At 40.3% G+C, this 26313-nt stretch overlaps 1 protein-coding gene across 9 annotated transcripts in view; it reads left to right on the top strand.

The window, feature by feature from the left end:
- Window positions 1-686: 686 nt before the first annotated feature.
- Window positions 687-26313, top strand: part of SLC35F5 (solute carrier family 35 member F5) — a 56155-nt gene continuing 30528 nt past the window's right edge. Inside the window, exons 1-11 of one of the 9 annotated variants that reach the window (XM_037912878.2) lie at window positions 687-836; window positions 1686-1815; window positions 2449-2517; window positions 4234-4307; window positions 11517-11599; window positions 12037-12129; window positions 16673-16817; window positions 18065-18208; window positions 23372-23434; window positions 24285-24366; window positions 25660-25850. In XM_037912878.2, the coding sequence (XP_037768806.1) occupies window positions 12083-12129; window positions 16673-16817; window positions 18065-18208; window positions 23372-23434; window positions 24285-24366; window positions 25660-25850 (672 nt within the window). In that variant the 5' untranslated portion in view covers window positions 687-836; window positions 1686-1815; window positions 2449-2517; ... (1 more) ...; window positions 11517-11599; window positions 12037-12082. Of the gene's footprint in view, window positions 1816-2448; window positions 2518-4233; window positions 4308-11516; window positions 11600-12036; window positions 12130-13993; window positions 15296-16672; window positions 16818-18064; window positions 18209-23371; window positions 23435-24284; window positions 24367-25659; window positions 25851-26313 lie in introns of those variants that run through there. The other 8 variants (XM_037912877.2, XM_037912879.2, XR_006284668.1 and 5 more) reach the window with 8 other exon arrangements.

The following is a 26313-nucleotide window of genomic DNA, read 5'->3' on the forward strand; positions in this document are numbered from 1 at the left end:
GTATTTTTTCATGCTTTGTGTGTATATCTTCTACACTTTCCACAGTATGCATCCGATGAAGTGAGCTGTAGCTCACGAAAGCATATGCTCAAATAAATTGGTTAGTCTCTAAAGTACCATTATGAAAAAGGATGGGCTTTAGCTGGCAAAAAATTGTGAATAAAAAAATTATTAAAGGCTCTCTTTTTTTCGAAGAGATTTTTCTTCCAGGCCTCAGGGGCTGCCCATAAGTTACAGAACTTTTTATGTGGGGGAGGGCCTAACGCTGAAACAAGCACACACCCCGTTAGAGGACACCCCGCCCCCATGCCTTATGTACTTTACAGCCCGCTGAGCGCAGATCTGGCCTGTGCTCTCCATGGGCCCGGGCCTCCGCCGCCGGCGAGTCACTCGCACCCCTTCCACGCTGCCCCCCTTACTCCGCCCCCCTTTCCCTTCCCGCCCCACCACACCCCTCTGCACGGCCCTCTACCGGCGCGCGCTCGGCGCCGTCCCCTTCCCCGCTCCCTCACACCCTTCGCTCGCCAGCCGCGCCCCTTCCGCCTTCTCCTCCCCCCACTTCCGCTCCTGCCCCGGCCGTCGCCAGCGCCGCCTCTCGCCCCCGCCGCCGCGTCGGCGTCTGTGGGAGCGGCAGCAGGCCGGCGGGTGGCTCTCCGAGCAGATCGATGGAGGCCCGGCGCGGCTGGCCGGTAGGGGGCGCTGGCTCTCGCTCGCTGGCTCTGGGATGGATTTGCCGCGGCCCAGCTGAGACTCCGGGCCAGCCACCATCTTAGAGGAGAGGAGCGGGCCGCGCAGCGGGACGGAGGGGTCTTGGGGCCGGGCCCTGCCGCACACAGGTACCGGTGAGACCCGAGCAAGGGTTTCCGGCCCGGAACCCAACGGGGAACCGATGCCCGGTGTCCGGGGCGCCCCGACTAAACCCTGGCTCGGGGTGTCAGTGGGGGAAGGGACCAGCCTCTTCGCCTTCTCGCCCCCCCGTCCATGAGTGAGGGTGGGGGCGGTGCCCAGCCTGCCTAGGTCGTCTTCCCCTGACCAGCCTCCCTCTCCGTGGGGGGAGACTCGCCGCCTTCCCCCACTGTCACCTGCGTGTGAGGGGGGAAGCCGTTCCTTCTGCCCCCGGGATCCACTGGGTGGGGGCTTAGCTTCCCCTGCACATCCACTTTTCGGGGGGGGGGGGGCTGTCTCCTCTCCCTCACCACCAGAGTACGGGGTGGGGAATGGGGGCCTGTCTCTCTCTCCCCCACACCCTCAGAGTGGGGGGTGTGCGCGCGCGGAGGAAGGGAGGCTATCTCCCGTGCCCCCATCCCCAGAGTGGGTGGGGAGGGGGCGGAGGGCTGTCTCATTCTCTCCCACCTGATCCCCAGAGTTGGGTGGGTGTCTGCCGAGGAAGGGGGTTGCTCCTGTCCCTCTTCCCCATTCCCGGAGTGGAGGAATGGCGCCGGGGAAGGGGAACTGTTGTCTTTCTCTCCCCACAGCAATGTGTGTGTTGGGGGGGAAGGGTCTCTTCCTTTGCCACCCAACTGTGGAGTGGGAAGTTTTTTGGGGGGGGGGGGGGGAAGGTCTCCTGTTTCTCTCCCCCCATCCCTAGAGTGAGTGGGTGGAGGGGGAAGGAAACAGAACTGAACCCCTACCCTGGAAGCATCTCTCTAGAAGTGCAGCATTGTGCCTGTTCCCGAATGTGTAAGGCTACCACAGTTATGAGGGTGAGGAGTACTTCTGGACACTGTGCTGGACTTGATCTCACCACTGCTGTGTAGTTGTCTACCCCGCTGCAAGCTGATTTCTTTTGATCTTCTATTAAGAAGGATTGGACAGGTGATTTCCAAGAAATGCTTATGTTTCTGATAATTCAGTAGCTGATATTCTTCCTTGTGTGTGGATTAAATGCATGATCCAGCATGTTATTAGGGGACACCATTGATCAGATGAGAGGTAAAAGTGAGGTCCTGAGTGGTTATTAAAGATTCCCTAGTACTTTTCACAATTGTGGGTGAAACCGCCTGATGTTTGGGCCAAATTCCATTTGGGTAATTTATGTTCTTCCTAACTAAAATTCCTCTGTATTAATTTTATATTGTACATGTCATATTCAAAATTGTTGTGTAATGTTACCAGTTGTCTGTTTTGCCGCAAAGGTGTCTGCCCTTCAGTTGTGGGTGAAGTTATATGTGTGTAAGGTTTGTCAGTTAGACAGTAAAGTTTTAGGATTCTTCCATATGGAATATGCTACGTAGACACAAGTGTTCTGTGTGATCTCTTCGTAATGTTTGAACTTGTGGAGTTCATGGTCGGTTTATTCCGGTAATTGTCAGTTAATAGTTAAACACACCATGTAATATACCATTTCTATTCACACTTGCAAATTACAATATAGCTGAAAATTTATGTTTCTGACACTTGTATGAGAATTTAGATATATTTTTTTCAAGTATTCCTCTTATTCTTTAGATACTGGGAACCCGCTCTACTATTATTTATATACAGAACATTTTGATGTCATGGAGGTACTGTTTTCAAGTGAGTATTGCCTTTTGTTGGACTCCAGATGTCTCATGAGATAAAATAATTGAGCTTATTTTAACTAATTCAAAACAAAATGCTTTCTGTGTGTATTTTGGTCTTCTATTTTTTAATTAATTTTTATTTGGGCAGGTGTGGTAGACTAGTGACAATGCTCAGCACCAGCATATGAGACTTGGGTTCGATAACCTGTGCTTTGCTTCATGATACGGGGATTTTTGTGGAGGAGTCTACTCTTTTTATGGAGTTTTCTTTGAGTAAGGACTGTGGGAGTAGACCTTTAGTGATTGCAATATCGCTCGGAAAGCATCCCACCCATCTGATTTAAAAATTGCCGTTGTCTTATTTGAAGGAAGTCCTCACCACCCCCACCTTCTATTCCTATGTAGTATGGTGATCAATTGTTATGGAAGTGAATTCTTGAGGTAGTAGAAAGGACAACAAAGAAAACCCTGTATGTTTTAGAAATTATTTGCACAAAATGCACCGGTTTGTTTTGCTTTTGACTTTTGTGCCATCAAATGAAAAACAGTGAGACACGAGTTAGTCAATACAAAGGCTGACCATTTCTATATAACCTCCCTGAGATTGGTACCATCATATTTTTTTTTTTTATACGTTTGTCCTGGCTGACAAATAGGTATTTCTAGAATTGGAAGGATGGCACTAAATGATTAGTCAATCCACTTCTATTCATTGTCTGGTTGTAGCTAAAACGTAATTTCTGTGTCTTCATCATATGACCCACGTACTTCACGGGTGTGAGTGAAATAAGAATCCACTGAGGCCAGTATATTTCAAGTCTCTTTTGACACATTCCCTTATGAGAACAGGCAGTGTTCAATTAGTCGGTACATTTTAAAGTTGTTCTCATGTTGGCCCAGATTGTGGTGTGGGTGCAAAACTGTGAAGACTGAAAAAAAAATTCAATCTGTTGTGATTGAGCTGCTGTCCAGGTGCCTTTGTCATGGACTAGCTTTTACATAGAATATCCGTAGTATATACACTGGTTTAGCAATTTTTGTGTTCATAAAGCGGTTTCCCTTATGATCAACAAGCTATTTGATTACTTCATATTCTCAGAGATATCATATTGTTCTGACTTCACTATTAAATTGTATTATAAATTGAGAATGGTGGTAATCTTTACATGTGGTGCTAATGTGGCTTTGCTGTCAGAGGTGATGGGACTTCTTGCAAATGGAATGACACTTGCAGGATTACACATACTTACTACCCTTCTAAATACACTTTTGGCATATGTATCTTAGTAAAAATGGTGTTCTACGTTTTGTGAATTAGCATAAGGCCATTCCAGCCCATTCATCCAAATGTAGGTAGCCAAGTGAAAATACATGTGAGATCATTTTAAATGTCCAGGGATTGGGGTAGTATCTTTTATTGGACCAACTTCTGCTTGAAAGTTTGTCTCTCTCACCAACAGAAGATGGTCCAATCAAAGATACTTCACCCACCTTGTCTCTCTAATATCCTGGGGCTGATGCAGCTACAATAACGGTGCATACAATAAAGGCATTTATGTCTGGGAGTATCAACTGTTAATGCGGAGTATCTCTACCTAAAATTAAGTGATTGAGAATAGTTTAATGTGGGCGGGAGGGGGAAGGACACCACTGAGTTGGGATTTTCACTCTTCACAAAGTGTTGGAAAGGGGTGTTCTAAAGTTTTCATTCCTTTTTGGCTTTCTGCAGAAGGCCTGCACGTAACTGGCTGAAAAAAAATGGTTCCACAAGATGACAATCTCAGCCCTAATATGGTCTAAATGGTAAGGAAAACTATTTTGTGTCTAGTCTACTATCAGCCTCTGTTGAAAAGTGTTTATTAACAAAGGTGGTTTTGAAGCATATTTAACTGTTACTGTAAAGATGACGTATAAAGGAATTCTGATTTTTGTTGCTGATGCAATGAACCAATGTCTGGAAGTTGAAAGCTAGACAAATTCAGACTGGAAATAAGGCGTACATTTTTAACAGTGAGAATAATTGGAACAACTTACTAAGAGTCATAGTGGATTCTCCATTACTGAAAATTTTAAAATTAAAATTGGATGTTTTTCCAAAAGATATGCTCCAGGAATTATTTTGGGGAAGCTCAGTGGCTTGTGTTATAGACAAATGTTATACATAGATGATCACAGTGGTCTTTTCTGGCCTTGGAATCTGTAAATATGTCTTAGACAAGCAGTACGTTTTGCCTCAAATAACAAAGAAAAGAGGGACATTCAGCACAATTTTGAAGTATATCTTTTGTTTAATTGTGTTCGGGTTTAAAAAAACAACCAACCGAACAAAAACCATATGATCTGTTGCATGCTCTCACCTCCATCTCACAACATGCATACACCACAGGAGCTTGCACGTAACCGGGCAGAAGTGTCAGACACATTCTGTGAGAAGGCTGCAGTATATATTTAATCTTTGTTCTTGGCCCTGATGTCCAAAGGTAGGATGCTAAATTGTCTTCAGATTCCCAATGGATTTCTCACTGACGATAATAGGCTTTGAATGGAGTTGTAAGTGCTCAGAACCTTGTAGGAATCTAGCTCAAAGGCAGGTTTGCACAGTGATAGAGGGTAGAATACGGTCCTTAAGCAGTAACTAAATTGTAGCCCAAATTCTGCACTGTAGTACATGGGGTACAACTCCTATGGACTTAAATGAGAGCTAAAGCTGTATAACTGAACAGAATCTACCCTTAGAAAAGTAAACTGTTGCATTCAACTTCAATGGGTTGTGGATGGAAATGATAGAGGGCAGTTTTGGGACCAGTGTCTGTTTTCCCCCTCTGTTTAGTCGCTGGTGTGTTCAGTTACAATTACTGCTATTGTGTGCGGAAATCACATAAACATAAAACTGCACCTGTACTTATTTAGCTTTAAAGTAGTAGATGTATCATCCTAGCTGTATAAATGAGGCAGTTCACACCTCTCAAATTTATGTAAGGGTCCATCCACAGTGCAGCTCAGAGGTGAATTCTCATCTTGCGTAGAAGTACATGCACCAGTGTTGCAGCGATGGCATGGGTGCTGACTTGGGCTACCTGCTTCAGTTCAACCGTAACCAAGATCTTAGATATGCACTTGGTTGGCTAGCTAGAACTACCACCTCTGCCATTATGGCCTCACTGCTATTTTTAGCATGCCAGCTCAAGCAGAACTGAGGTGTTTACATCTGCCTGAACTGGGAATTACACCTCCCAGCTGCAGTGTAGACATAGACTAAGACAGGTATGTCAAGTCATGTTCTGCAGAGTCTGACTCTGTTATGCGTCTGGAAGAATACTTAAGGTGGGCAAGATGTTTGATACCAATAGCATAGGTTAATGTAGTTCCTGCGCATGTATATGTGTATAATTATTTTAACCTATTAAAAAGATTTTGCTTTCTGAAGTGCCAGCCCCTGTCTGCCACAGGATTGCATAGTAAATGTAAAGTGATCAGCAAGTACAGTGTACATGCTAGGTCACTGTGGGTAGCAACCTACAGTGGATCTGGACTCTCTAACCTCCAGAATGCATAAACAAATAAGGTTTTCATCTTCAGAGTATGCTGCAAGTGCCTCTTAGCCTGGCTTATTAGAGTGATTCAGCATACGTTGCATGTCTTATTCCTGGGGGAATTCTGTGCCAAAAATTAAAAATTCTGTGCACAATATTGTAAAATTCTGCATTTTTATTTGTCAAAATAACACAACAGTTTCAATTATTTTGGTATTTTATTTCAAAATATCTGTTAGCAAGTATGTCTGTAACAATACACACAACAAAAAAGATTCAGGAAATGTTTTTGACAAATAGATTCCTTACTGGACATACGAATACAGAACTTTGAGTAATAATTAGGGCTGACAAGCCATTAAACAAAGTAATTGCGATTAATCACGCCATTAAAAAAAGTAATGGAATACCATTTACTTAAATATTTTTGGATGTTTTCTACATTTTCAAATATATTGATTTCAGTTACAACACAGAATACAAAGTGTACAGTGCTCACTTTATATTTATTTTTCTTACAAGTATTTGCACTGTAATAAACAAAAGAAATTAGTATTTTTCAATTCACCTAATACAAGTACTGTAGTGCAATCTCTTTATCATCAATGTCGAACTTAGAAATGTAGAATTATGTACCAAAAAACCCTGCACTCAAAAACAAAACAGTGTAAAATTTCAGTGCCTACAAGTTCACTCAGTCTTACTTCTTGTTCAGCCAACCACTAAGACAAACAAGTTTATTTCAAGGAGCTGACTGAGGAGATATCTGAGCAATTATCCTTGAGAAATCATGGAAGACCGGAGAGATTCCGGAAGACTGGAAAAGGGCAAATATAGTGCCCATCTATAAAAAAGGAAAGAAGGACAACCCAGGGAATTACAGACCAGTCATCTTAACTTCTGTACCCAGAAAGATAATGGAGCAAATAATTAAGCAATCAGTTTGCAAGCATCTAGAAGATGATAAGGTGATAAGTGACAGTCAGAATGGATATGTCAAAAACAAATCATATCAGACCAACCTGATAGCTTTCTTTGACAGAGTAACAAACCTTGTGGATGGGGGGAAAGCAGTAGATGTGTTATTACTAGATTTTAGTAAAGCTTTTCTTACTGTCCTGCATGACATTCTCATAAATAAACTAGGGAAATGCAACCGAGGTGGAGCTACTATAAGGTGGGTGCAAAACTGGTTGGAAAACCGTTCCCAGAGAGTATTTATCAGTGGTTGAGTCATCCTGGAAGGGTATAACGAGTGGGGTTCCGCAGGGATCAGTTCTGGGTCTGGTTCTTTTCAGTATCTTCATCAATGATTTAGATAATGGCATACAGAGTACACTTATAAAGTTTGTGGACCATACCAAGCTGGGAGTGGTTGCAAGTGCTTTGGAGGGTAGGATTAAAATTCAAAATGATCTGGACAAACCGGAGAAATGGTCTGAAGTAAGTAGGATGAAATTCAATAAAGACAAATGCAAAGTATTCCATTTAGGAAGGAACAATCAGCTGCACAGATACAAAATGGGAAATGACTGGCTAGGAAGGAGTACTGAGGAAAGGGATCTGGGGGTCATAGTGGACCACAAGCTAAATATGAGTCAACAGAGTAACGCTGTTGCAAAAAAAGCAAACATCATTCTGGGATGTATTATCAGGAATGTTATAAGCAAGACATGAAAAGTAATTCTTCTGCTCTACTCCAGTCTGATTAGGCCTCAACTGAAGTATTGTGTCCAGTTCTGGGTACCACATTTCAGGAAGGATGTGGACAAATTGGAGAGAGTCTAGAGAAGAGCAACAAAAATAATGAAAGGTCTAGAAAACATGACCTATGAGGGAAGATAGAAAAAAATGAGTTTGTTTAGTGTGGAAAAGAGAAGACTGAGAGGAGACATAACAGTGTTCAAGTATGTAAAAGTTTGTTACAAGGAGGAGAAAGAAAAATTGTTTTTCTTAAGCTCTGAGGATAGAACAAGAAGCAATGGGCTTAAATTGCAGCCAGGGAGATTTGGGTTGGACATGAAGAAAAACTTCATAACTGTCAGGGTGGTTAAGCACTGGAATAAATTGCCTAGAGAGGTTGTGGAATCTCTGTCACTGGAGAAATTTTTAAGAGCAGGTTAGACAAACCCCTGTCAGGAAAGGTCTAGATAATACTTAGTCCTGCCACGAGTGCAAGGGACTGGATTAGATGACCTCTTGAGGTCCCTTTCAGTTCTGTGATTCACATTTGCAGGAGATAATGCTTCCTGCTTCTTGTTTACAATGTCACTTGAAAGTGAGAACAGGCATTCTCATGGCACTGTTGTAGCCGGCCTTGCAAGATATTTATGCGCCAGATGCTCTAAAGACTCATATGTCCCTTCATGCTTCAACTGCCATTCCAGGGGACATGCACCCATGCTGATGATGGGTTCTGCTCTATAAAAATCCAAAGAAGTGCAGACCGACGCATGTTCATTTTCATTATCTGAGTCGGATGCCACCAGCAGAAGGTTGATTTTCTTTTTTGGTGGTTCAGGTTCTGTAGTTTCTGCATTGGAGTGTTGCTCTTTTCAGACTTCTGAAAGCATGCGCCACGCTTCGTCCCTCTCAGATTTTGGAAGGCACTTCAGATTCTTAAACCTTGGGTCGAGTGCTGTACCTATCTTTAGAAATCTCACATTGGTACCTTCTTTACGTTTTGTCAAATCTGCAGTGAAAGTGTTCTTAAAATGAACAACATATGCTGGGGTCATCATCGAAGACTGCCATAACATGAAATATATGGCAGAATGCGGGTAAAACAGAGCAAGGGACATACAGTTCTCCCCCAAGGAGTTCAGTTACAAATTTAATTAACGCTTTATTTTTTTAACAAGCATCATCAGCATGGAAATATGTCCTCTGCAATGGTGGCCGAAGTATGAAGGGGCATATGAATGTTTAGCATATCTGGCACGTAAATACCTTGGAACGCCAGCTACAATAGTGCCATGCCAACGCTTGTTCTCACTTTCTGGTGATGTAAATAAGAAGTGGGCAGCATTATCTCCCATAAATGTAAACAAACTTGTTTGTCTTAGTAATTGGCTGAATAAGAAGTAGGACTGAGTGGACTTGTAGGCTCTGAAGTTTTACATTGTTTTGTTTTTGAGTGCAGTTATGTAACAAATCTACATTTGTAAGTTGCATTTTCACTATAAAGAGATTGCACTTCAGTACTTGTATGAGGTGAATTGAAAAATACTATTTCTTTTGTTTATCATTTTCACAGTGCATATATTTGTAATAAAAAATATACACTTTGATTTCAATTACAACACAATACAATAGATATGAAAATGTAGAAGAATATCCAAAATATTTAATAAATTTCAGTTGGTATTCTATTAACAGTGCGATTTAAAACTGTGATTGTGATTATTTTTTTAATCACGGTTAATTTTTTTTAGTTAATCGTGTGAGTTAACTGCGATTAATTGACAGCCCTATTTCGTAATTTATTTAAACTACAATACAGAAACATATTTCCTGCACCCATCAGAAGCTGGGCAAAGGCTTAGTAGTGTCAGGAGTAATGGAGGAGCTGAGGGAGAGGGAAGTAATTGCTGGAAAGGAGCCTGGGAGTGAACCTGGAGGGCAGTTGGGTATGGGTGGGGAAAAATAAGGACCAGTTTTTCGGGGGGGGGGTAGGGGAGGGATTGTTAGGGAGTTGGGGACCCTCCCCCATGCTGACCGCAGACTCTCCCGTTCAGTGCCTTTGTGTTCCTGCACCCCCACTCAACCACTCTTCTTCCCCCTGCCCAAGTGTCCCTGTACCCTCTCTCGGCCACCCCGTCAACATGTGACCCACTCCCATTCAGCCCCGGCCCCAGTCTGTCCTCCCACTAGCCCTTCTGAACTCCAGTCTGTGACCCCCCCATGTGACTCCCATTCACCCCATGTGCTCCCCTTTGTTGTCTCCCCCCACCCCCCAAATATTCCATGCCTCCTCACCTGGATCCACTGTCATGGCGCTGTAAGGAACGCAGCCTCTCTTCTCTGTCGGCTGCTACAAGGAACCAGTTGCTGGTCTTCTCTAGTGCCACAATAGTCCCTGGTGGGCAAAAGGCAGCTCCTCTCCAACAGAATGTATCTTCTGTGGAGGAAAAGAAACCCTGCAGGTCTAAGAGCCTGAACTTGCACAGTGCTGGGCAGTCAACTTCGATAAGTGTAGTGGGAATTAAAGGTGTTACTTGCTTTGCAGGATTGAGCCCTAATTTGTGTTGATTCTTCTTTATTCACTTTTAAAATGTAATTTAGAGTGCTTGGAGAGCATCAGTTAAACTGCGAACAAGAAAGAACAAAAGATAGTAGGCCTTGCTAGCTAGGGGGTACACCCTTGGCAGGTATTAAAGGTGAAATGTAGAGTTGGAGGGAAAAGTTTGCTCTTTGCTGCTCCCTCTTTTTAACACACAATCGGGACATTCATTGACACAAGATATCATTGAAGCCAAGAGCTTAATCGGATTCAAAAAAGGATTATGCAGTGACATGGATAAGGAGAGCATTAGGTAGGATAGAAAAAAAAATTGAGAGAGAATCCTTTGTTTTAAAGCATAAGATGTCTGAAGTTAAAATGAAACTTTCTCTGTGGATTGTTTACTGAGACTCACCAATTACAGGATTTTTCACCTTCGAAAGCATCTGGTACTAGCCACTGTCTGAGATAGGATGCCAGATTAGATTAGATTAGACTGGTGATTGATCTAGTGCAGCGATTCTTATTATCTATGATGTGAAAAGACTCCCCAAATACAGTAAACTGTTTTTTGTTGAATATTTTTGGAGAACCTGAACAAAGATGTGGAGAGAGAGCGTGATGGAGTCTTTCATGAAAAAGGAGCTATAAAGAGGAATAACTTTGTTTTTGCTACAGTTTAGCCTTAAAATAATAAACTTAAAATATATACATGCTCTTCCAAATCGTGTTTGAATCTGAAACATTTTTAAGTAAGGACGTTTCAGTTATACTTAAGAATTAAGGTTTTCTCCTTCATGCAATTACATATCTTTTTCTTATGTAGTTTAAATATTACTATTAAGCCCAAGCAGTGTGCTCAACCCTGTACAGGACACTGATATCAATACAATCTCTGCACCAAATGTAAGACCCAAAAAACAAACCCCACTAGGAGAACCAGAGGAAGGAGCCAGTGTAATTAAACTTTTTGAGAAAACTGTTTCCATTTGTGGATCATTAAGAGGGATTTAAATAAGCGAAGGGTTGTGCTCCCACACCTGATGCTGTTTCACCTTTATGCTCTATATTACTAATGATTTTCAAACCTTAAAATATGGACTGAATTGTTAAGATTGTTTATATTTGCATCTGTAACATTTAGGGCTTGGGAGTTTTGATATTGCAATATAATTTATTGTTTTCTGTTTAGGAAACTTATTGAATGAACATGTATTTATTACACAGTATTTCATATTTTATTTTTTTTTATTTTAGGAGACAGCTTTCATCTTGACAATGGCAGCTTGAAGTCTATTAAAGTCCAAGCATTTATTTTGTTTTTAAAAATTACTGTGCAGGTATGTAAAATATAAACCTCGGGAATTATTTTCTCAGCGTTCTTCTTTATTTCAGCATGTTGTTCTCAATGTGGGGAAACAAAATACTGCATATTTTCACTTTCTTTTTACAAATATTCATGATTTAAAATCTGTTTGCATATTGTGAAAAAATTGAAATAGTACAACAGTTTAAGATATCCAGAATCCTTATTTTCTCTTCACACACTTTGCATTCCATATTAAATTTTACAAACTTTAATAATGCTGTGATACATAGTGCTATAAGATGTCTTATATCGAAGATTTAGAGAAGAATCATGGGTTTGATATTGAGGATCAGAACAGATACCCAGGACACTGTCAGCTTTCAGTTTAGTCAGTATTGCACCTGTCTTGAGTGCAAACTGAGACTTCACAATCACATTTTCCTATTAAGCTTTTTTTTCTTGTTGCAGCCTGAAACACAGAAAACAAGAAACTGGCCATATAGGGGAAGTGGAGATGATAAATACACACATTGCTGTCAAATGCACAAGAAAACTGAAAAGATAAATATTTTTTCTTTAATTTCTTAGTTATGGTGATCTTGACTGTTACTTTTAATAAGTATTGAAAAAACCCTTCAGACATAGGTGGTTTTTTAGTTGGTGTCACTTAAAATGACTAATCATGAGTAAAAAGCAGTATAATATGTATTAAAATGTATCCATAAAATATAAACCAATTCAGAGAACTTGTGATCTCTGAAATATTAGATGAGTAATTTTAGGGGGAAATCCTGCTCTCTACTATTCTCTCCATCAGATTCCAGATGCAGGAGAAGTGGGGTGGGTCTGATACGGAAGAGTAGGGCAAGAGGTCAAGAGACTATAGGATGATCTGTTCCAGCTGTGTGCTTTGGAGCAGCAGGGGGATCTGGGATATGACTAAGTAGTATGATGGCTGAGGGTCAGTGGCTCCACCATTTAGTGGATTTACTGGTTGTTCCTAACCCCAGCAAAGCAGGCATGCGGGAGCCTTAGGCTACAATAGCCTTCAGGCTGCACTAGAAGCTTGAGAGCCACTCTTTTACTAGTTGTCAACCTGGGTGTGGGAGAAAATTCCTTCCCTCTGGCTTCTTTGAATTCCTTCACACACAAGTCCTGTTTGGCTTATACATTATGCAAAGGGCTTGGCCCTAGATTATTATTTAAGATCATCTTCTTGGCCCAGTGTTTTCAACATGTATTGTTTTCACCTCTTTGAATTCCTCAGTTATTTTCTCCTTCACCACCACATTTAAATAAAAATTTCTGGCCCTCATCAGGTCCTTTGTAAGTGGGTTCCTATCTGCTTTATCCACATTTTCTCTCTTTTGTGTCAAGCCCTTCCTTCCATCAACCATTCCAGTCTTTATTGTCTTCCAGTTTGCTTCCATCACAAACAACTGCATGCTTTTTTCAACCATCCTTTTTGTAGAGAACACCTATCCTGATCTTCCCTGGAAATTCACTGCATATCTCTTGGATCCTTTCTCAAGGCCCACTACTTATGGGGAAATTGTCAGTCAATAATGGCTACATGGATTGCCATCAGGGACTTCTGATATTTATCTTAATTAATTGTCTGTCTTAAATCTACAAAAACATAACTTTCTGGCTGGGCACATATCTGGTCTATTTAAAAGCATGTTCTTACTGCATCATCTTCACTTCCTTATTACTTCTGCTTATTTGTTACACCCATTTTTTGCATATTAATTAGATCTTAAGCTCTTTGGGGATAGGAGAGCCTTTTATTCTCTTCACCTTCTAATGTGATGAGGCCCCAGTCCTGACAGGAGCTTCTAGGCATTACTATAATACAAATGAATGTTTTTAATTATTTCTGGGAGCACTAACAGTTGACTTTCCAAACAGGTGAAGAAATGATCCGTGTCTTGCTGACAGTCTAAAGACAGACATACAAACAGCGGGTAGGGGAAAGGTATACAACATGTGCTGGCAACAGATACAGTATAAGTGGGGCTGGTAGCACTGCTTGTTGTTTAAGTTACCCAGCACTTCCCATTATTAGACCCTGGTTTCAGTTGCTAGGTCTAGGAGCCGGTGAAGGAAGAACAGGGTGCGAGAACAGGGGATTGGGAGAATTGAGATTGGATGAGGATTGGAATGGGGGAGACTGGGACTGGCAGGACAAGAGTAGAACTGGAAACCAGTGTGTTGTAGGCAATATATAGAGGTGAGGGAAGACAGATGTGGCAAGGAGCTGAGGTGTGTGGGAGAAATGAAACTGAATAGGCAAAGGGACTGGCATAAGTAATCAGGGAAGTTGAGGACACTGAGGTTGGGTGAGAAGCCTGGGGAGAGGGAGCCAGCGGGTTGGGGGAATGTGGGCAGGTGATGGGAGGCCAGAGACAAGGGGGAGAGACCAGGGAGTGGGGGAGGAAACTGGACAGGAAGACTGGGAGCAAGGAGTTGGGATGGGGGAAGATTGGAAATGCCTTGACAAGGAGACCTGGAACAGACAGGAGTTAGAAGGGTGGGGCTAGATTTACTGGGCAGGGCGATTAGTATCAGAAACCTGAGGAGTGGAGACTCAGTATAGCTTCAGTGTCTCTCACCAAACCTCAGTCCCTGGCCTCTCTAGCTGAGGTTTTTTTGCCCTGCTTCATTCTCAGCCCTCATCTGGTTCTAGCCCTCACCTGGAGACATCAATAGGGTCACCACTCCATCACTCTCAGCCTTCAGCTCTCTTTGGCTCTCCCGCTCAGAGAGCCAGGAGACATCTCTCTTGGCTAATGTCAATCTTCAGCCCTCTGTGGTCATGGCTCTTACAAGTTTTGTAAGTGACCACCCAACTGCCTTCCTGCTTTCTGCTATCACCAGCCTTATCGGGGTCCACTGCACAGCTTGGGAACTCTTTCTAATCCCTCTTTCAGGGATATTCCCTGCCTCATTCAATTTAGCTTTGCTCTTCTCCTGAGTGCTGTCTCTAGAATTTGGATTCTGAACTCTTGCCTTTGGCTGTCACTCATTTAAAACTTCCAGGGGCATCCCTGCCCTCCGCATCACACCAAATTAGGGCGCAAAGCTGGACTGAAATTGGAGAGGGGCCAGCTACCTTGTTTCACTATTTCTTTCAGCAAAGCAGGTTGTCTTGGTTTATTCCAGAGTCAGGGTTTGCTACATAAAGGTTAATGAGTTGTTAGATGAGTTCAAGAAGGAATCCTTACTATTATAGCTTTTTATTCTAACAAACAGAAAAGAATTTTAGGTATTCCATGACTAAATCTCTTAAATACATTTATTTTCAGAATATGTGTATATAGAAGTGCAAGTGGAAGCATAAAGCTTGCTAAATCAATATCTCTTACCAAGGTCCACTGGCGAGTACTTAACTTCTTTCTGGCATTAATAGTCTGCGGTATTAGACTTCTAACTTCCTGTTCAGAATCTAAAGAAAACATTTTGTCATCCTAAACTGATACTTTCATAAAACCTAAGGTCTTGCTGAATTTCAGGTCTATTGATGGGCAGTCTTAGTGCCACATACAGTAGATATATATAGGCACATATAGATTTAGTTGTATAATAAACTTGAGTCCCCTTCTGCTCACCTTGGTGAATGTACAAATGTGTGTGTATTGCTGGCATGGTCAAGATAAGACTTTGTTTGGAGTAAGACTAATGCAGCTTGTGATTTCAAAGGCATCTGGAGCAAGGTTTAGAAAAGGTGGGTTGATTTCACTCTCCTTGCCCTTTAAAAGACATGTATGATATTTTCCAATATACCTTCTTCAACTTCAATATTTATTATATATAGAAAAACTGTTAAAAGAATGTTTCAAGGGCTTGACTGTGAAAGCTAAAGTTAGGACTTCGCAATGACAGCCTGGGACTGGCCATGCAGTATTTACTCTGTTGCCATGTATGTCCATCCTGCGCACTGAATGAGGCAGGGTATTGTGGGGGGAAAAAATAGTATGTGATCGTGTAATTAAAGATGGTACAATGATGCATATGCCCAGGGCAGCAGGAATAAATTTGCGTGGGCAGCTGTATATCTAGCATTTTCTGACTGGATTTTGCAGTCTAGATAATGTTTTTAATGCCCTTATTTGATCAGCATGCTCCTTCCTGTGCATATGAGCAAGTATTGCCATAGTTCAACATTTAAACCCTTTTATACTTTTGGCATTCTAGTAATTTGCTCATCTCTTCCTTATACTTAAGTCCTGATAAGGTAGATCTTGTCAGTACCAACTTGGGTAGGGACTTTTAAAATTGCCAGAGGTCCTCTGTGTGTTAACCTAAACTTTGTCTTGAAATTTCTAGTAGACATGTCTGTATGTTCTCCCATTGATTTTTATTTTGTTTTAAATACATCTGTACATAAGTTGTCTTAATGTCCTTTTATATTTCACACCTAGCTGAAAGCTAGGACACCTCTACAGTACCACTGAAGTCCATCTAACTTATGTCACTTGGGTGTGAAAAAGACACCCTTCTGAGCAATGCAAGTTACAGTGATCTAAGCGCTGTGCATTCCAGCGCCATGTTGGCATAGAGTGTCTTCACCAAACGTGCAGCTGTGCCGATGTAGTACTTCTTTCTAGTGTAGACCTGCCCCATGTCTGCAGTGCTTGTTTTGATAGCTAGGTATTCAGTATTCATGCTGTATGAATAACTGACTTTTTTTTTTTTTGGTTCCGGGGAAAACCCAAACTGGAATTTTTGCTGCATTGAAAAGTTGGAGGAAAAAAAATACAGTTTGGGTCAACTGAAACATTTTGTTTAGATTTGGGGCATTTTCAACTTTTTGTCTTATTAAGAGCAAAGGAAATTTAAAAACAAAGGGTCTAGATTCACAAAATCATTGAGATTGTGGGGCCCCTCTTATACCTTATAAGCCTAGGATCTGGGAAACCTGTTTCAAGTCCCTGCTCCAGAACAGTGACTGTAACCTGGGTCTCTCAATAGCATATTACACACACACTTAATGTCTGTTAAATGCTACTGATGGCTTTTTTCTTACTTTCCTGTATATTTATATATACTGTATTTATAGTCACTGTCTATAATCTGTATTTTGTTCTGTATTGATGTTTAATAGGTTACAAATGGTGTGGGTTTTTATCATGAACCGAATGAGCTCCCAAAGCAGTTCCTCCACTCAGCGTAAGCGAATGGCTCTTGGAATTGTCATTCTTCTACTTGTTGATGTGATATGGGTTGCCTCCTCAGAACTCACTTCAGTAAGCATTGTTTCATGCTTCTTCTTTTTAAAAAAGGGGAAAATAATATTACATAGACACTTTTGAAGCTCTGATCACATTTATACAGAGTTTTACTTGACACATTTTTTTAATCTTAAAAAAGGGCGAAAAAAATCTGAATCCTCCAGGTAGCTAGACAGTACTATAAGCTATGTGAACTGAGAGCTATGAGCCAGCATAATGTAAGAGCTATTATTTTAACTATGGAGGGTATTGTTTAATCTAGAAATTGTCAGTATCTTGAACCAACAATCATCAGAGGGGTAGCCATGTTAGTCTGGATCTGTAAAAGTGGCAAAGAGTCCCGTGGCACCTTATAGACTAACAGACGTATTGGAGCATAAGCTTTCGCGGGTGAATACCCACTTTGTTGGATGCATGACTGCATGCATGACTGCATGCATCCGACGAAGTGGGTATTCACCCACAAAAGCTTATGCTCCAATATGTCTGTTAGTCTATAAGGTGCCACAGGACTCTTTGCCACTTGAACCAACAAGTATTCTTATTTTTTAGTTAGGGAGTCAAAACCTGACTTACTTATTATTATATCAGTGAAAAAAAATGCCAAGTGTTGCCACAGGGAGCAGTTATATCCTTAAAAGTTAGTCTGTATAATGAACCTGTCATTCTAGCTTTACATTTCAGATTTTATGAAACTATTGCCTGTAGCCTGTTAGGGAAAATTATTATGGCTATATTTGTTCCCATACTGAAAAATCAGCAATGTTGCTGTTAATAGACTAAACACTAATATAAGTAGTTAAAGATCACTATTGTTTAATTGTGGTTTTTAAACAATGCCAGCGTGTTTACAAATGAAGATTGACTTAATAAGCTTTGAAACTTTACCATGAGGAAGAAAAATGCTGCTTTTAACCATCTTGATTTAAATGAAACAAGCACAGAAATGGTTTCCTTATCTTGTGAAATCTTTTTTTAACTTTTTCTTTGTTTTAGTAGTTTAACACAGTACTGTACTGTATTTGTGTTTTTTGTTTTGTTTCCTCTGCTGCTGCCTAATTGTGTATTTCCGGTTCCAAATGAGGTGTGTGGTTGATCAGTCAGTTCGTAGCTCTGGTGTTCGTAATTCTGAGATTCTATCGTATATGTTTTGACTTCAAGAAGACCTGCTGGGCTGATTTGGACTTGAAAAGCACTGATTGAGAAGTCACATGACTCATTAGTAATTATGAAGACTGTAACTATTTATTTTCATTCCGCAGTATGTTTTTTCGAAGTACGAGAAACCTTTTTTCAGTACCTTTGCAAAAACGTCCATGTTTGTTCTATACCTCTTGGGATTTATTGTTTGGAAACCATGGAGGCAACAGTGTACACGTGGGTTTCGTGGAAGGCACGCAGCTTTTGTAAGTATTTTTCAATTTAATAACCTAAATATACACAATTCAAAGTTTTAAAGGGGGGTGGAAATTGAGGGTTAGTGTATATTACTTTGCTGATAGTGATATTGGCAAGGCCCCCTACTGGAGATGCCCATTATGCCAGAAAATATTCTTTACCCAGCGTAGTTAAGCCACCACCCTGAACATTAGTTTTACTGGCAGAAATAATTTTGACATTATAAGTTGCATCTACATGGGGTTTTTTTGCTGTCATATCTGTGTCAGTTAGAGGTTTGGTTTTGTTTGTTTTTCCTCTCCTCCTTGTCTTCCCTGTCAACATAGCTATACTGGAAAAACTTTGTAGTGTAAATCTGGCCTTACAATAACATAAGCTAAACTCCAGATGTTAAGTGAATCAAATACTGATTTCATTAAAATACCATTACAAACTGAACAGACAGAAATGGTAATTTCAGGTTGTACAATTGAGTCTATATCTGGAACTCTATACTCTAACATTATGATTTGTCACTTTTTATATCCAGTTTCTTCAGATTAATTCTGACTAGCATGTTTAGAGAGACTACAATCACTCTTTTTTGAGATCACGTTCAGGAACTTGTTAGAATGAGTTTTAGTTTCCTGTCACCAACTAAATGTATTTGTAGGGTTTTATGTTGTTAAACATCTTTGTGGACAAAGACTCTGCTCACATTATGGTGGGCATATTCTACACTCAAATTTGGTGTTTGATATTAAATTCAGTGTCTAAAGCAGGGGTGGGCAAATTTTTTGGCCCGTGGGCCACCTCGGAGTGCAAAACTGGTACGGAGAGCCAGATAGAGAAGGCTGGGCCTCCCCAAACAGCCTGGCCCCCACCCCCTATCTGCCCCCTCCCACTATATGCGCCCCCCTAGAACCCCCCACCCATCCAACCGCTTCTTTTCCCCTGACCGCCCCCTCCCAGGACCCCCGCCCCTAACCACCCCCTGGGATTCCACCCCCTATTTAACCTAACCTCCCATGCTCCCTGTCCCCTGACTGCCCCCCCTCCCCCGAACCTCTGCCCTGTCCAATTGCCCCCTGTCCCCTGATGACCCCCCCCAGGACCCCACTCCCTATCCAACCCCCCCCTTGCTCCCTGACTGCCCCCCAGGATTCCCTGCTCCTTATCCAACCCCCCGACCCCTTACCGTGCTGCTCAGAGCAGCATTTCTGGGAGCCACGCCAGAGCCAGACACGCTGCCCTGCATGAGCGTGCTGCCCGCGTGGCGGCATAACTACAGGGGAGGGGGGACAGCAGGGGAGGGACCGGGGTCTAGCCTCCCGGACCAGGAGATCAGGGGCCGGGCAGGACAGTCCAATGGGCCGTAGTTTGCCCAACTCTGGTCTAAAGACTCGACTCTCATGAGAGGCTTGGAACTAACCTCATGTTACAGAGGCATAGAAGCAATTCCAGGGGAAATTTCAGAAGACTAGAAGAGTGCTAAAAAAGCAGGCAGAATCACCTGGGTAACTGTATGTCCATTAGCCTGACATCAATCCGGGCAAAACAATGCAAAAGCAATACAGGATTCAGTGGATAAAGAATTAACAGATAGGAATATAATTAGTGCTAGCTAATATGGTTTTGTGGAAAACAGGTCTTGTGAACCCTGATTTGAGTCTTTGAGATGACAAATGTGGTTGATAAAGGTAAGAGCATAGATGTAATGTACTCAACTTTTGTAAGGTGTTTGACTTATCGTGCAACATTCTGATTAAAAACAACTGTACTATAGCAAGAGAGCACATGTTAAAGAGATTAAGAACTACTAACTGATCTCTCAAAAAGTAGTTGTCAATGAGAATCATCTTTGAATGGGGTTACTCTTAGTGGGGTGCTGCAAGGTTTGGTACTAGGTGTGATATTATTCAACATTTTTTTTAAGTGATCTGGAAGTAAATATAAAATCACTGGTGATAAAATTTGTGGATGACACAAAGATTGGCAGAGTGGTAGATAATGATGAGGACAAAGCAGTCATACCTATTCATCTGGATGGCTTCGTAATCTGGGCCTGTTCCAAAAAATGTATTTGAATATGGCCAGATGCAAAGTTATGCACTTAAGAACAAGGAACACAGTCCATAACCTGCACAGTGGGGAATGGTGTCTTGGAAAACTGATTCTGAAAAGGATTTAGGGGACATAGTGGACAAGCAACTGAACACGTGCTCCATACGCAATTCACGTTAGATCTTTTTGCCAGATCCGTGACTGTCGGAACAGTGAAGTGACTTTACCTCTGTGTACAGTGTTGGTGAGTCCTTAATAGGAATAATACATACCATTCTGGTGTCAACATTTTAACATGTTAAAAAAACTAGAGAATGCTCAGAAAAGAGCCACAAAAGTGAAATGAGAGCTGGAAGAAGTGCCTTCCTTAAAAATCTCAATCTACTTAGTTTATTGAGAGGAAGATTTGAGAGGTAATTTGACTATGGTGTCTAACTACTTTCTTGGGGAGAAAATGCTGGGTGTGAAAAGGCTCTTCAGTCTCGTGGAGAAAGGCATAATAAGAACTAATGGATGAAGCCAGACAAATTCATTTTTAACAATGGGTGTGATCGATTATTGGAACAAACTACCAAGGGATGTTGTGAATTGTTCATGTCTTGATGTTTTTCATATCATGACTGGATGCCTTTGTCGAAGATACGCTTTAGTTCATTACAAGTTAGTGGATTTAGTGCAGCAGTAACTGACCTTTGATACACAGGACATCTGACCAGATGATTTAATGATCTTTTCTGGTTTTATAATCTATGAAAGAAGTAAAAATAGTGCATAAATCTCTCTCAGATTATGTAAACTTGAAGAGTAGGATTTGGTGGAATAATGTAGATCAGGGGTCGGCAACCCAGCATGCAGCCCATCTGGGTAATCCGCTGGTGGGCTGTAAGACGTTTTGTTGGCCATCCACAGGCACGGCCCCCCGCAACTCCCAGTGGCCGTGTGCCAAAGGTTGCTGACCCCAGGTGTAGATCTAGCTAGAGTTCTTCAGTCTTTCTGGCTGTTTCCTCTTAGATATAGGGAGGGTCCAAGAGAACAACTTCATTTGTTAAAAACACAATAGATTTTTATTAGTTAGGTAAACGATACTTTCCATTGAATCTGGGAAATATAATGTCTTTTCTGGCTTTTTATGGTTTTAAAAAATTGGTGGAAAACATTCAAAAGTTTTGACATTTTTGCTTTCTGGGTCCTTTTTTTGAAATGTGCTCTGTATACTGTAACTATTCATTTTTCATCACTCATTTTAATAATGTGTAGAAAGGATCTAGTGCTTGGGAATTAGTTTATACTTGAAGATAGGATAGACTTGATACTGTGAAGTGAAAAATGACTTGGCTAGTTTAGAAAGCCATTGATGGCAGCATATTTCCGAAGTACAATGTAGAGATAGGATTATTGCATTAAGTTGGGGGTGAGGCAAGTTTTTTCTTAGGAGCAGGGGAAGAAGGTTGTTTTGTAACTGTGTAATTCCATATAAACATCTTGTTACCAGGGTGGATTTGATTTAAATCAAATTGATATAAATCACTAGTCAGGAAGACTTGATTTAATCATGGATTTCTACGTAAAAGTGAATTCTTGTCGGTTGTTATAACCTTAATACATATTCTTCACAACTCACAGATAGCTGTAGATTTCATTTTTAGAAAGTACACACTATACATTTTCAAAGTGATTTATTTTGAAAATTTTTCAGATTAGTTTTACAGCTATATCTGAAAATGAATGATTGTTTGGTTATTTCATTTACCAAAGGTAATTGAAGCAGATAGTTCACCTCCCAATGACTTCATAAATATCTCCAATTCAGTAGTCATTAATTTGGAGGATTTTCTTGCCTTCCTGTATTAGGAGGAGAACATCACCAGACAGACATTTAAATTGTTTAACGATAACATTATGTATTCTGGATTTTTTTTCTTCAACAGCAAACATAATATTTTAATAAAACAAGCATATGAATTTAATTAAACATTTGTTTTTTTTAAATCAGGGTTGTTGTTTTTTGTTAAAATTGTTTTTAACTAAAACAGTTAAATGAAATTTAAACAAAAATTAAATCGACTATGTCAGCCAGGTCAACATGAAAAATTTAAAATATTGGCTTCTGCAGCAAACTTCACCTTCATTTTCCTGTTTGTTCATAATCTGGAAAAGAAGAACAAGCTTTCCTGCTTTTTCAAGTCCCAAACGATTTCTCAATTTGGAATTAATTAATTAACTAATGGGAGCTGCTGGAAGTGATGGCCAGTATGTCCCTTGGCCCACGCTGCTTCCAGCAGCTCCCATTGGCCTGGAGCAGCGAACCGTGGCCACTGGGAGCGGCGATCGACCGAACCTGCGGACGTGGCAGGTAAACAAACCAGCCCGGCCCGCCAGGGGCTTTCCCTGCACAAGCGGTGGAACAAGTTTAGGAACCACTGTTCTAGACTGAGCACTGAGTCCCATTGGGTAGATAGAAAGATTAACCTAAATAATCTATATAGAAGCCCGTGGAACCCCATAAGATTGGGTCCCTAATCCATGAACTATTGGAACTCATTTACAAAATTTTTCTTAAACTTTACATGAATATGTTGTCTCATACTATAGAATTAGCATTCATAATCCCTATTCCATGATGAGATATCTTTGAGCTATAACGTGTCTTAATTAAAGCTATCTTTAGATAGGTTTTTTCCCCTCAAAAAGCATTTTATCAAAAAAATCCGATTTAAATAAAAATCTGACTTTTTTATTTTTATCCACCCTGCTTGTTACTAAAAGATGTACTATTAGACATTTGAATGTTTTAAAGCAATGTTTTGTGCACCAACCTTAACCAATCTAATATATTTATAGACATTCAATTCAATAATTCCTTCAGCATTTCTGATAATAAATAGTTATATATAGATTGTGTGTTAAGCCAGTAGGGAATTGCTCTTTGCAGAACAAGACCTAGTTTTACTGTTGCTGATCTTCCCTGCTGGCTTGTAAAATATTAATAACTTTTTATAGTTATTTTTCTTTTCAGTATTTTGTGACTAAACTATGGTAGACTACAATGTAAACATTTTTTACTTAGGATTTTATATAATAATTTTACAATGACTTGTTAAAATTTTAAATGTAAAATCTCTAATTAGTTTGCAGATGCTGAAGGTTATTTTGCTGCTTGTACAACAGATAACACTGTAAACAGTTCTTTGGTAAGTCCCTTCATTTTTTTGTATGATTAAGACACCACTATGTTTGTCAATTATTTCCATCCTATTCTAAAAATTGTACACTTAAATTTGCAGGCATTCAGGAAATAAGATGAGTTACATTTCTCCTTTAATCAAAATGACTGAAAAGCATTTAGTTAAAATGGCAGTAATGTGTCATGCAAGAAATAGTGCTACTCACAGTGGGAGATGTGGGATCTCTCTGAAATAAAACATATTAAGTGAATTTAGATTGGACTATGAAATAAATATCAGTGTGTCATACAAGAGAAACATTCCCAGGTTCAGCTCAATTTTTGCAAAGCCAAATGTGGAGAGCCAGTGATAAATCCAAACAGCCTTCAAATCCAAGGCCCGTACAACAGTGATTCAGCTGGAGGTGAACACATTAACATATCATGATCTCATCTTACAACTTGAAAGAGAAATAAACTCCAGCCAGGTTTACCATATAGGTGATTTTTGTCAGTCTTCATTTTTAAATCTTGTTGGGACATGCATGGTAGTTGCTATATTTGGACTGGTCTAAAATATTAACTTGTTAGAAGATTTTAAAAAAAAAAAGGGTTTACTTAACGGATTTAAAATGTATTCTAAAATAGATTGGTCATGTATTTTTATATGTGTACTAGAAAGTTGAAATATTTTAGTAGTAGTGAAGAGACTTGGTAGAGCGATCGTGATACTGCTTAAAAATTCTGACTGTCTTGCTATTTCATGGAACTTGTTTTTCCTTTAGTATTTTGTTTCCAGGTATCCTAAGATAACAGTTTTGCTAACAGTTTCAATGTTCTGTTTAACTGCATATGCTACTTGTCCTGCTGCATTTCAGAGTGAACCTTTGTATGTTCCTGTAAAGTTTCATGACTTACCAAGTGAAAAGAATGGCAGTGCTAACAGTGATACTGAAAAAAGTGAGTAAAGACTTCAGAATTTCAAAATGCTCTTTGGTACAGGGACTATTTTTGTGTCTGTATTGCCCCTGTTGTGGGTGCAGAGCTAGCTCCACCACTATCCTGTTCCTGATATCTGTGAGCAAATCCCCTCAGGTGTCTGGCCTCATTCCTTGCCTTTCCTGGGATGGAATTTTGGGATTTCCCCCCACACTTTTAGAGTTGATCTAAACTTAAAAGTTAGGTTAACAGCTACATTGGTCAGGGTTTTAAAAAAAAAAAAAAAATTTAATGGATAGCTGTGCATATTGTCACTACTACAGTAATAGGTGCTATAGAAAAACCTAAGACACTGTTATAATTAGTATTGTTTATTAAATGAAAACAAAAACAATCTAACTCTTGTTTGTATAAAAAAGTTTCCTGTCTGATGTAACTATTAGATTCTTTGACCCATTCTCCAAACCTGAAAAATCCTCCAGATTCCTACTGAAACTTTGAGGATCTGTGTAACGCTCCTACCCTCAGAACGCTATATTGCAACCATCCTTTTCTTATAGTTTAGCATAACTGTATGGGGTACTTTTTACTGAGAAACACTAGCCAGACTCTTCAACAACACAGGATAGTTTCTCTTGCCTAGGGACTGTTTTTGTTGCCACTGTATTCCCTGCTTGTCTAAAGAGCAAGAAATCAGGTGAAATCCTGGCCCCAGGATGAAGTCATTGACTTCAGAGGGGACAGGGCACCATCATAGGACTGGAAAATGGAAGTTCAAATCATTATCACTCTGTCACTGAGCTAATTCTTTTGTTGTTAACTTAACCACTCCTTGTGTTGTGGAATCTTTTTATTAGTTTAAATTGGTACAGGCTACATTGTAAGATCAAAAACAACTTTAATTTTCCCATGCATGCAAATTTGTGCAACTTTTAACATCTGATAATTTCCTTAAAACAAAATTATTAGAACTTGAGCTATTGTGCATTATTAAAAATACAATGTGCATACAAAGTAGTGGGGAAAAATAAAGTAACAGGCTTCATTGTCAAGTTTCAAAGGAGTTACTCTGAATAGACCGTAATAATTATTTAAAGCAATTATGAGGTCCTTTTTTCATAAGTACCCTATCAAGTGGTATAAATACTATTTTGTTAAAAAAAGAACTAAAGCAAATCTTTTGTTGGAGGGAGAAGCTTCATGTCATGATTTGTGAACTGCTGTAATCAATGGGATCAAACATCACTTCTTTTTTTTCCTGTGTAATAGAGTGAAAAGTTGAATGATCATGTGCCACTTTGTTTTTTCCTTAAGCTCCCAAAAAGCCTCGTGTAAGGTTCAGTAATGTTATGGAGATTCGACAACTCCCATCAAGCCATGCATTGGAAGCAAAGTTGTCTCGCATGTCATATCCAACTGTTAAGGAGCAGGAATCAATATTAAAAACTGTAGGGAAACTCACTGCAACTCAAGTAGCAAAAATCAGCTTTTTCTTTTGCTTTGTGGTATGTCCTTTGTTCTTTAAGAAAATTATTATGTATAGCTACAAATATTGAACTGTTTTACGTAGTAATGAAAATGAACTTGTATTTAACGTTGGAGTGTGGTCTGTTTTTTCAGTGTTTTTCTCATTTTATGTATATGCTAAATACAGTATAACCTCTCTGATCTGCACTTCCCTAAAACGCAACTCTGAACAGTACACTGGGTTTTCAGTGGCTTGCATTTAATTGTAGCACAGGTTCTACTGCTGGCAGGGCCATTGTAAATTATGTCTTACTCCACTCTTCAGAATGGATGTGGTAAGTCACTCACTAGTCTTGTCTGGGCAGAAATCCGGGGTTACTTAAACACCAGCTGTTGTTTCTTCCTTGTATAGAGGAGTGGGGCTGAGCCCTGACTGTACCCACAACTTTGTGGATATAGCATGTAGAACTGCCTTTCAGTTTCAGGGTGGAAAAGGAGAAA

Source organism: Chelonia mydas, chromosome 11, assembly GCF_015237465.2.
Source record: "Chelonia mydas isolate rCheMyd1 chromosome 11, rCheMyd1.pri.v2, whole genome shotgun sequence".
Classification (NCBI taxonomy): Eukaryota; Metazoa; Chordata; order Testudines; family Cheloniidae; genus Chelonia; species Chelonia mydas.